The sequence below is a fragment of the Theobroma umbraticum genome, unplaced genomic scaffold (assembly GCF_002168275.2).
Source record: "Theobroma umbraticum cultivar Fairchild unplaced genomic scaffold, ASM216827v3 scaffold_30.0, whole genome shotgun sequence".
NCBI lineage: Eukaryota > Viridiplantae > Streptophyta > Magnoliopsida > Malvales > Malvaceae > Theobroma > Theobroma umbraticum.
In genome coordinates, this window is record NW_018397254.1 from 4,740,843 (window position 1) to 4,753,222 (window position 12,380).

The window sequence follows — 12,380 nt, forward strand, 5'->3', positions numbered from 1 at the left end:
TTTTCGACTAGGTAGAAAATTGGACCTTAAAAATTAAAAAAAAAAAAACAAAATCAGTTTGGGGCCATTTGTTTAATCTGGTCCTAACAAAACTCCACATTGAATTTGTTGCATAAAATATTGTTCAAATGAAATATTGAATCAATTTTGGTCTTTTAATTTCCAGCAGGTCTGGTCAAAGGTTCTTCCTTGTGATCGAGGTTTTCTAACCAATGCTAAGCCCAATTAGCCTTTCCCTATTAAGAAAAAGAGTCACAATTTTACTTAAGGCAATTTTGACAATATTCAAACAGCTAGCTAAGTTTCGTTTGCTCTTAATTACTTGAGAACCGTAAGCATTCCTACATGACTTACCCCTCTTTTTTATCTTGTAAAGCTTTTTGGATGAATAAATAATCTTCTTACGTATAACATCACAGAGCTTCAGCATGCATGACAAAGAAAGGATTACTATGAGAAGAATATATATACATCACAGAGCTTCAGCATGCATGACAAAGAAAGGATTACTATGAGAAGAATATATATACTAATATTAAAAAGAAGTTCTGAAAGGAAAAAGAAAGTGTACTAATCTTAATGCCAAAAGAATACTGGTTTTCTTATTACATCACTCTGATCGTTTTGGCCAGGAACATAGAATTTGGACAATTAAGTTGTTCACGCAATAAGCACCTTCCATCCCTACTCACCGCCATGACCTCCAAAGCTCTCTCTCTCTCTCTCTAAATTGTCAAGAGTTTTTTTCTTTGAATTTATAGGATTGTAAATGGCTTATCATCATGATATATATCTATTATTATCTATTATATATCAGCGATCTCTATCTCACAACTTACATGACAATCTGCATGTCTAAGAGGTAAAGCAAAGTTTAATGTCAAAACTCAGAAACCTAGCCTAACACAAAGTTGCACGTCTTCAACATCTAGCCTGACAGCAAAAAACTGAACTTCCCTTCTTCCTTTTTCCTTGATCCTAACAGATTCTACGAGCAAGCCAAGCAGTGCTTTTTTAAAATCCACCAAAAAGGTGTGCCTTCAAAGTTAGTCTAAGTTAATTACTGGATAGGCTTTTGGTCTAATTTTTTGTTTTGAGTAATTGACAGAAAGATTTAGCACAGAAAAGGGGCAAACCTTCTTTCTGATCTTAATTCTCTATATCTCTCTGACAAGAAAGAGGAAGTATAGTGCAATCATGGGGCGTAGCAAGATGGAGATGAAGTTGATTGAGGACACAACTAACAGGCAAGTCACATTCTCAAAATTTCGAGCAGGTTTGCTTAAGAAAGACCATGAAGTTTCTGTGCTTTGTGATGCCGAAATTGGGCTCATTATCTTCTCAAGCACTGGGGAGTTGTTTGCCTACTGCACTCAACCACTAAGGTTCCAGTACTTTTGTTTCACACTCTCTTTAATCTTCATTGTTATGTTTCTTCCTCTTTAACTACTGTTATCCATCTCATGAAGATACTTCCTTTTGTTTGAAGATGATCATTTTCTTTATATCCTACAGCATGGAACAAATCATAGAAAGATATCAACTTGCCAAAGGAACTCAAACTCCTCAACAGAGTGACTTGGTAAATCCTTCTCAGTTAATCAACATTTAAACATTTGAATATCTAACTTGAATTTTGATGATCTTCGTTCTAAACGTGAAAATGCAGCAAAAGATGTCTGAGAAACAAAGAAGAGAAAGTCATTGTTCGGAACCGAGCTTGAACCACCTCAATGGCAGTGAGTTGAATTCCTTAAAAATTGAGGATTTAGAGGAGCTTGAACAGCAACTGGAATGCTCAATTAACAAGGTCCGAGCTAGGAAGGTATCTCTCTCCCCACCCCCTCCCCCCCCTTTTGTTCCCTTCTTTCTCATTATTATGAGTGTGTGAACAGATGCAAAATGTTGAAGAATCTGCCATTAAATGATCATAGTTAATTACAATTTGAAAGGAGATGGCTTGGATTTGGTATTAAGAAAACATCTTCTTACCTTTCACATAATCTTATCGCGCAGGAGCAGCTCTTGAAACTGCAAATGGACAATCTAGAAAGAAACGTAAGACTAAACCTTTGCCTGATGTGTGCATGCACCAACAATATTATTAATCAGAACCTAGTTAAGATTTACAGTTTTAATTTGTCCTTTCTGTGAATATATGTCCAGCTTGAAAAAATGGAAGCGGAAAACAACCAACTTTGCCATTGGGTGAGTACATGGTCTAAAAATTAATTACCTTGGAAAAGATCAATGTATAGCTTGTAAAAGCTGTTACATAAGTAACAGTTATGTGGTGTTTGTTGTTAATCAGATTGAGGGGAAGCAGGTGTCATCAAGGCAGCAACAAGTTCCAATTGAAGCAAACATGCTGGAAGAGAAGCAACAGCAAGTGTTGAATCAGTTCCCATTCATTGGGGAAGAGCAACCAATTAGCATGCTTCAGCTTGTAAGTCTGCCTCCCTCTCGCCCATATCTCTGCCAACCAATGCAGAGCAACCTTCAAGAAGCAAATACCCATCATCAATAGGTCTGGTATCATTCCATATTTGATATTCCCATAAGATCAAGTATATAATTCATTTTAGTACCCTTCCTTTATTTATAATATACAAACATAATTTGCTTTTTCCTGTCTGCAGATTGGTTAAGCTTAATTGCCTCTGAGGAATATTTACATGATAAAGAAGAGAAGAACGGAAGTCGATCTTTCTTGAAATAATGAAATGTAAATCTCTTAGTATTAGGCTCTGTTATGTTCACAAAAGTTTATATGTGTCCAGCTTTTTATCATACTTAAACCACAAAAGTTTATACATGTCCAGTTTTTTATCACACTCGAACTTAAATTTTATAATTAATCATTCTTTTTTTTTATCCATTTACACATTTTCATCTCATGCAATTGCATCCCTTGTTGTTAAACTAAAATTCTAATTTCATGCAATCGAATCCTTTTGCCTTGTAACTATATTGATTCCCATAAATTTGGCATTCTTAATTCATGCAATTATGTCCTCCAATAGTTTCTCCTCTAAATAAATTTAAATTTTTAAAAAATAAATATTTATATTAATTTTTTTTAAAATTTTATCTTTAAATATTTATGATATATATATATAATTAGCAAACATAATCATAAGTAATTAACAACAAATTGCAGAACAACTTGAACAAACTTTAGTAGACCATAACAAAAATAGCTCGAAACCAAAGGAATCAAACCACAAATATTGCAAAAATTTGAGACTCCACCATTTGTTTTGAAGTAAAATACTTATCAGAAAATATTTTTAATACTTATACTTGTTTACAGGACGAAAAGTTTATTTCAAATGTAAAATATTTTACAAGTTAATGATTACGGAAAATGTCTTATGTCTATGATAAGCATAAGATATTTTTCAGAACAAAAAACTCTTATACTAATTTTTGAAATATAAATTTAATAAATATTAATTTTTAACTTAAAATATATTAATATTTAACTTAAAATTTTTTTAACTTAAAATATTAATATTTAAATTCTTCAATACTATTAAAATAAAAAAATATTTTTTAATGAAACTATTGAATGCAATTAAATTTTTTATTTATAAATTGAATAAATCTTACTAATAATTATAATAAAATATATTTTAATTATTTTTATTTGATGAAAATATATAGTTATAGGTTTTGGATGTCTTATACCATTGATAAATATTAATATTTTTATAGTGAATACACATAAATATAAGTTTTGGATGTCTTGATAAATATTTATATTTTATAATGTTATGATAAAAACTTGATGCGGTAGAAAGTGTTTTGAAAATTAGAGCCTACTTTAATTATAAACTAGTTTGTATAAGAGTTAAGCATCCTATAAATGACTATATTGCACTAATCATTAAATAAAATACTCATATATGAACATACTTAATTGATATATGTAAGCATCCATTAATCGGATCCAAACAACTTAATTGTTGTAAACCATTTTTCATTCAAAGGAAGATAATTTACCAAAGAAAGTTTTGGGTTCTCTACAAAGCCGATGGTGGAAGTACTATTGGCAATAGGGAGCACAAATGGTCCAACAAGGTGTAAGGCTATTATCAGGGTTTGCTACCAACTTGACAAGCCATGCATCCATCCAACTTCTACTATTTCAATCTTATGGGTCAACAATAAAGGATAGCCTATCCTTCAAAGCCTATACCCCAACAAATATGAATAAATATGATTTCACAAGATTGAGACAAAAGGTAAGAATCTAATCCATCATTTAAAATCTCAAGATTGAGGATAAAATAAGGAAATTAATAGAGAAATTTATAAATCTATGTAAGATAGAAAAATGGATAAAGAAAGATTATACTTGAAAATAGAAGAACTCAAAAATAAAAAACCAAAGCTCTAGCCCACACGTTTAGAGCGAAAATCCAAAAAATTCAAACCCAAGTCTAGAAATCTCCAAACTTAATCAACCCACATGTCAATAAACTAGAGTTCCATATGACACAAAACTATTACTCCACATGGCATAAAGATAAGCCACTAGTTTCTTTTATATATTGATATATGGTTAAATGTTTTGAGAAATATTATTATTGATTTTACCTATTTTCATATCAATTTTTTATTTTGATTGGAAATTAGTAAAAATCAAATAACACCATTGCTTTGTAATTAACTCTTATTTATTATTTTAACACCTAAATAACTCCACTAGTGATAGCCAAAAATATTTTTCAAATAATCCAAAGAAAAATACTTTTAGATGATCCAAACGATAAAAAATATTTTCGATAATTTATCCAAGTAACAAAAAATATTAAATTTTTTTATAAAATATTTTACATTGAAAATTTCTTTTATTTGACAAGTTATTTTTCGATTATCAAACATACCGTTAATTAATTAAGTTGAAGAATTTGATTTGAAATCCATATTAAAAATAATGAATTTTTGTCCAATTTGTGAGAACTTGTTATAGTATTAGTTATTTTTCGATTACCAAATATCATAAAGTAGTTCGTTCAGTATTTGTTCCTCCTGTTGGTTCTTGATTGCTAAATGATGAAGTCAATTTTGGTAGCAGATAAGATCTGACGCTTTACATACTGATCTCTTTTCTTGCTCTTATTGTCATTGTTTTATTTCACTATCCTCCTTTTTTAAACTCTATGTTTGTTTTCGCTGCAACATGTCCCATTTGTAGCTTTGGGAGGTCTTATTTCATACAGGTTAAAGATACGGTCAGCTAATGAGTCAGCAACAACATTCTATCAGTGCTTGAGATGTTATCAGATTTGGCGTGAGGGTTAAGTTCATCTTATATTAGATGCAATGATTAGGGTTTTTTTTTATAATTGGGGAAGGGTACATCAACTAATAAGTCAAATACTCAAATGCGAATACTCAGATGCGATGAAATGATTAAGGTTATGCAAGGATAGATTAGGGTTATGCAAGGATAGATATTATGATAAGGTTTAAATTTTGGGTTACTTTTTAGGATTTTGGGAGATTGAGTTGTTTTGATAACAATTGCAATGGAGAAATTCTTAATGATTACTTCTTTATTATAAGTTGATTATGTTTTAGATTCTTGGTTTAATTAGTTAGTTGGCATTTTGCCCCTTTAATTGGATATGTCATTGGTAACTTTGAAACTTCTGTATGTGAAAAGAGAATTTCAATTAAATCTATAACACATCAAAGTAAATCAAATCTGTCAATCCATGTATTTGCAACTCAAACAAAATGCAGATCAGTATCAAAACATGAAGCTTGAAATTTTGCAAACCTATGCTTATTATTGGTAGCTTACTAGCTTTTTTCATTCTTTCTCTGGTTCAGGCACTTTCCAAGAATTGCCGACTCACTTACATCTTAAAGTCATTATAGATGTTTTAACTCAACCTAAGATTATAAAAACTTAAAGTTTATAAAACCTAAGTCTTGTTCTGATAGCCAAATAACAATAAGCATAATAGATAAGAGATGAGGCAATGTTGTCAGCTGTTGTGCAAAATTATATGCAGCACCATTTCCATTCTCTATAAAGACCAAAAGATCTGGTTCTGAGCACAAAATTTGCTGTTCGCTTTTTGATAACCAACTACAACACATGACCTTTAATGTTATTAATTGAGAAAAATTAAGTATATTTTGGTCACCAAGAGACAATGATACCAAGAGAGAAGAATTAAGTACATTTTGGTCGCCTTGAGAGAAGAACTTGGACTTCGATTAAATAGAAAGCTATGCCAAAAGATTTGACAGAAAAATTAACTGGCGACAGTGTTAGACTAATGTAATAACTAACTACATCAAGATGACCTAAATATTATTTTGGTCACCTACAGAGAATAATTTAATTAGTTTGCTTGGACTGAAACTAAAAATTCAAGTCGATGATTAAAGAAAAAGCTATTTTTACAATATTAAAATACTGTGCATATACATATGTAATCTGTCTTCTACTTTAAAAAACTTAATTTTTGTTGTGAAAAAGGATGAACAGTATTTAATTGATACCTAGCATTGTTCATTAACGACACATCTAAACCCAAGTCAAGACTCAATTACATATATTCCTACATATTAATCACAATACTTGCACGTAAATTCTCCGTGCATTGACGATTAAAACTTAAACATCTTAAAATTTTGAATGCAAAAAACAAAGGTTTGAAGTTTTGAACTAACGTTGGAATTAGCTGTGTATGAGGTTTAAAATTATCAAAGTCAGGTACAAAACTTTGAGTTTTAATTAATTTGGCAATAGGTTAAGTAATTTATTTAAAATCTAAATATGATGTTAAGTAATGGATACTCTCGTAAATAACTATTGCGGTGGCCGGTTCGCAGAATTAATAGGGGGTTCCCGGTTGGAAAATATGAGCGGGACCCGCACTCGACAAGGGGCAGTCAAGCACGAACAATAAAGAGGCGATTGTGCGTGAAAGACGCTTATATCCAACTGGACCACACCGCCGGAGCGTGATCTTGTCTCTTCTTTCGAAACTTTATGCTTTTTTCTCCACGCGCTTGGCGCTTCTAACCTGATCACGGGCCTTCCTACAATTTGTTACCCAAGCCCTATTTTTCCTTACATAATTCACGTTTTTCCCACACCTAAATCTTGTTATATTTGTACATTGAATCAATTTATTTGGTCACTTTAAACGTGAGTGGGAAGATTTTCATATAAGAACCAAACAATTGAATCAAATCCATTCACGTTACTAAAAGGAAAAAGAAATTAATTCATCAGCAAATTCAAGGAGGAAAAAGAATTCTTCAGGAACGATGACTTGTACATCTCTAAAGACTATAGCAACTTGGTATAGCAATTAGCACAGGAGTTTCCTGTCCCGAGAAAATTAGAATCCTTTTAAAAAACTGCCACCCCATTACACGCTCCAGGAATTGCGCGTGTGGATCCCCCACTCCCAAATCCAAATATCCCGTCGGCGATAATGATAGCTCTTCGTTTAAAAGTTTGTTGTTTTTTTAATTACTTCTTAAGCTCCGCTTATCCAATGCAAACTTTTTTTTCCCCTGTTTTTGGGTTAGTTACCCAAATTTTCCAGTGATTAGAACTCCTGCTGCCTCAGAATTTAACAAGGCCAGTAAAACCTAAACCAAAAGGTGATATTAAAATGCGGATTGCGTTATGGGGGGAGAATTTGGGATTGGTATAAACCTGAAGAGAAAATCGAATCGCGGAAGAAATAACCCTATGGAATTGGAATCTCGGGAACTGGAGAAAGATATGCGTTTGATCGTGGCCATCGGATGCCGATTCCGATTCCGATCGGCATTCGATTCGTACTCGGTAGCTTGTGAGGCATTCTCTGAAAAACAACAACAGATTCTCTCCTCGTCGCGTTCGCTTCCAATCGGGGTCAAAATTGACCTCTAATAGCGTTTCCTGCCCATTTTTTTCCGGCTTTTCTTTTATTCTTTTGTTTTTTGTGAATTTTGGGCTCTTCTTGTTGTTGGAAATTTCGATCGGATTTCGTTGGTTCTGGCGGCGGTTAGTTCTTTGTACATAGAAAGAATGGAGGCGGGTGATGATTGTGATTTCGCTGAGAAAGATCCGTCGGGTCGGTACATTCGGGTATGATCTTTTGGCTTTGAATACCTGTTGTCGTATATATATTTTTTTTCGGTTTCGCTTTGTTGGGGTACTTAGCATCTGTTTGGTTCCCAAGAAACTTGAAGGAAACAAATTTGACTTATAATTATCGACTTCTGAAGGAAATTGTCAAACTTTCTTATAATAATCAAATCCTGTTCATTAAATAGGCTTAATTTAGTAGAAATTTTGTTATATTGCAGTCCAAGCTAATTTTCTTAGCAACCAAACAGCGTTAAGTTTGAGTGATGCCATGAATGCACCGAAATTTAACCGCATTTGATTATCCCTAGCATCTACCAAGTTAATAAATTTGGAAATATCCATCTATCGCTCTTTGTACAACTTTTGTAAGTCATATTTTCTTGCCTTTTGTTATGAAGGAAAAATAATTGCTTTTTGTACTTCCATTTGAATGAACATGACAAAATTTCATTCTAAATAATGTCTTGAACAAAATTAAGCTTAATATATATATGTGGCCAACCAAATTGCCAATGTCGGTCCTAGTTATGCTTAAAAATTTATATTTCCCTTAAATAGTTTGCTTTATCAGAATTTAAATTCGTTTGCTCTTTTGGTTTTACTGATACAATCTTTGGTTTACTTTTGTTTTTATTCCTTCAGTATGATGAGATCCTGGGGAAGGGAGCTTTCAAGACTGTGTATGGTTTCAAGTCCTATTTTCCTTAAATTTGCCTAACTTTAATAGGAATGTATGTTTGATGATTGTACTGTTTTGGCTGCTTCATTGTTATTTGTAGTTATAAGGGATTTGATGAAGCTGATGGAATAGAGGTTGCATGGAACCAAGTCAATATTGAAGATGTCTTGCAGACGCCTGAACAGTTGGAAAGGTTATATTCAGAGGTTCATCTTTTGAAGTCATTGAAACATGAAAATATTATGAAGTTCTACAACTCCTGGGTGGATGATAAGAGCAAGACCATTAACATGATAACAGAGTTGTTTACTTCGGGGAGTTTGAGGCAGTGAGTTCCATCAACTTCTTTTCTTTTCCCATTCATTTGCGGTTGGCTTTGTATTTCATTTATGATATGCTAAGATTCTCTTTCACTTTTAGATACCGTAAGAAGCATAAGAATGTTGATATGAAGGCCATCAAGAACTGGGCACGGCAGATCCTTAGAGGGTTACACTATCTGCATAGTCACAATCCTCCGATCATTCATAGAGATTTAAAGTGTGATAATATATTTGTAAATGGAAATAATGGAGAAGTCAAGATCGGAGATCTTGGATTGGCAACTGTCATGCAGAAGCCCACTGCCCGAAGTGTGATTGGTACTTCACTTTCTCAAATATAGGTAATGCTATGATTTCAGCTAAATCAATCTGGTTGAAATTTGGAGTGCTTTGTTGTTTGTGCAGGCACTCCCGAATTCATGGCTCCAGAGCTTTATGATGAGGAATATAATGAACTTGTTGACATCTATTCTTTTGGTCTGTGCATGTTGGAGATGGTTACTTGTGAATATCCTTATAATGAATGCAAAAATCCAGCACAAATATATAAGAAAGTTACCTCTGTAAGTTGATGAGTATCCTAATTCTTCACATCTTACACAATTCTCTTTTCAAGTGGTTGTTTAAACGCTCTCAACATCTGTCCCTGCAGGGTATTAAGCCTGCTTCCCTTGGTAAAGTGAATAATCCCCAAGTTAAGCAGTTTATTGAGAAATGTCTTCTTCCAGCATCTATGAGATTGCCAGCTGTGGAGCTCTTGAAAGATCCATTCCTTTTGGCTGAAACTCCCAAGGAAGTTGCCTGTGGTCCACTGCAGTTACCAAATCTTATGCCCAAATTAGTTAATTTGATCCAGTCTGAACCTCTTCCAATGGACATAGTTCCTAACTCCAAAAAGCTTCAGGTCAATTCTTCTACAAAAAGCATCGAAGAAACTCCTCGAATTTCGACTCTTGAGCTACAGTGTTTCACTGAGAATAATGAATTTATGTTGAAAGGGGAGAAAAATGATGATAATACAATTTCATTGACCTTGCGCATTGCTGATCAATGTGGTAAGTGAATCTACTATACAATTAGACTTGCTCTCTTCTTTATGATCAAAAAAAGAAAAAGAATTATGTGCTATGGGGTGTCTTTTTAACAGGTCGAGCAAGGAATATCCATTTTTCCTTTTATCTAGATTCTGATACTGCTATTTCGATTGCTGCGGAGATGGTTGAACAACTTGATTTGTCAAATGAAGATGTGACTGCCATTGCAGAGTTGATTGATAGCATGATAATGAAGTTTGTACCCTGCTGGAAACCTTCATTTGGAAGCATTTCATGTCTACAAGATGGCTCATGCTGCCCTAGCAAGGCCACTGTTAAGACAGTTGGTGAGCAAGAAGCTTTCAGAGACTTTGCCATTGTGAAATGCCAAGACACCCAAGAATCTGTCAGTTCAGATATGTCAACTGAATGTGATGGAATGGTGGCCTCGGATGGTAGTAACAACAAACCAATGGGATCTTCTGGTTACAGTTATGGTGAGTGCTGTAAAGGTGATTTTGGTTTATTAGATATTGGGGTTTATAACCATCTTAGGCATAAAGAGACTGGTAATGCGGAAAACCTTGGGGAATCTGTTCTGATAAATGACTCCACAAAGAACTCTGAGACATCCTTAATGGATTCTTGTTCTTTTGCATCACAAGATATGAGCTTGTCAAGCATCTGCTCTCTATCCCTAGCAGACAAGGATCAGTTTGATGAGCTGAAGTTGGAGCTCGACGCAATTGATACACAGTATCACCAGTGTTTCCAAGAACTTGTGAGGATGAGAGAAGCAGCAATGGAGAACGCCAAAAAAAGGTGGATAACAAAGAAGAGAGTATCTGTGATGTGATGTACTAGATTTCTTTTGCGGTTAAGTTTTCTCCGCTCTCCTTGGCTGTGATGGTTGGCTTTTTTCCATTTTTTTTGCTGTTACTGTTGCATTGGAAGAAATCATTCCTTGACAGATTTCATTTATTTGGTTTATTGTTAAAAATGGGATAAATCTCTGATTGTAGTCCATTGATTTATCATATTCGTTTCTCTTAATCATTGAGACCTAGATTCCAAGTACTTTAAATATTCTGGATAAAGCACCAAATTGCAAACTTTTCCAATAGGATGATGCCTCCATGTGATTTCAAGTTTTCAAATTCTACTTTTCATAAATGCTTAAATTAACTACTCATTGAGCAAGGGATTGATTATTTGTGTTAAAAGAACAAATATTGAAATGGCCAAATGCGAAAAGGTTTTGTAAAATTTATAATTTTTATTTGATTTAATAATAAATATATATATTTCTTTATTTAAAGAAAAATTTAAACCTTCTTTTATTTTTTGTGTGTGGAAGTTATACTTATTATTACAGAAAATTCTTGATAAATTTCACGTTGTAGATTCAAAAGTTTTACTTAAATATGATATCATTTAGAGTCATAATTGGAGAAGTAGAACACATGCTTTCTATAAAAAACAACAAGCTAGGATGGTCCTCATTGCCTTGCTCCTATTAGTTTCCATAATGTGGAACACATGCTTTCTGCTTGATTAGCGAAAGCAGGACAACTACTTTTGTTCCAAGTGGTAATAAAGCCAAAAACGCAGGCAATCAAGATGGGCAGAATGATTGCACATGCTATTCTCTATTGTTCCCATTTTAATCTCAGTCTCACTAGCAGTACTAATACGCTAGTTTTTAGTTTTAACTTGCTCTCAATTATGAGATTTTTCATTATCCAAATAGTGGTATTTCTTCTTAATCTCTGGCCAGGTGATTGAAGGATCCATATCCTATCCTCACAACCACCCCAATGAGACCAGGGACAACCAGCGGCCCCCAGACGGCGCATCAGTTAGATTGATGATACCTTTGGACCCTTCCATTTGATCAAAATAGAAGCAGTTGGATTTTAAAACCCCTTAACCGGAATTGACCAGCCACTAGAACCGAAGCAACATCACCGTGAAACCAATCTTTTTGATAGAAAGAGCTTATCGACAATAAACAACTTACGAAATTCGGGGATATGCCAACGTGAAGCTGATGGATGGAGCAAATGCAAATTGCGTAAAAGTCAAAACTTAATGCTATTTGTCAAAATATTTGCAAGGTTAAACTCAAGATCAACGTTCCATAGACAGAATCAATGCCACTTATATTACTAAACTAGAGATTTACCATAAAAATGGCATACATTGTGCTTCTATAAGCCAAATAATAG

The 12,380-nt window shown here is 33.5% G+C and overlaps 2 protein-coding genes across 3 annotated transcripts; both read left to right on the forward strand.

Annotated features, from left to right (window-relative positions):
• Positions 1–873: 873 nt before the first annotated feature.
• LOC110411015 (MADS-box protein defh21-like) lies at positions 874–2,822 on the forward strand. 2 transcript variants are annotated; one of them, XM_021421013.1, is made up of 8 exons: positions 874–1,032; positions 1,109–1,385; positions 1,516–1,582; positions 1,670–1,825; positions 2,017–2,058; positions 2,167–2,208; positions 2,312–2,527; positions 2,640–2,822. In XM_021421013.1, the coding sequence occupies exons 2-7, from the start codon at positions 1,198–1,200 to the stop codon at positions 2,525–2,527; spliced, it is 711 nt and encodes a 236-aa protein (XP_021276688.1). In that variant the 5' UTR covers positions 874–1,032; positions 1,109–1,197; the 3' UTR covers positions 2,640–2,822. The 2 variants fall into 2 exon arrangements, with proteins under 2 accessions (XP_021276688.1, XP_021276680.1); XM_021421005.1 differs by having other exon boundaries at positions 874–1,385.
• Positions 2,823–7,501: 4,679 nt separating this feature from the next.
• WNK8 (WNK family serine/threonine-protein kinase 8) lies at positions 7,502–11,178 on the forward strand. Its single transcript, XM_021420993.2, has 7 exons — positions 7,502–8,113; positions 8,759–8,796; positions 8,896–9,123; positions 9,216–9,436; positions 9,524–9,681; positions 9,771–10,173; positions 10,266–11,178. The coding sequence occupies exons 1-7, from the start codon at positions 8,054–8,056 to the stop codon at positions 11,006–11,008; spliced, it is 1,851 nt and encodes a 616-aa protein (XP_021276668.1). The 5' UTR covers positions 7,502–8,053; the 3' UTR covers positions 11,009–11,178.
• Positions 11,179–12,380: the final 1,202 nt, after the last annotated feature.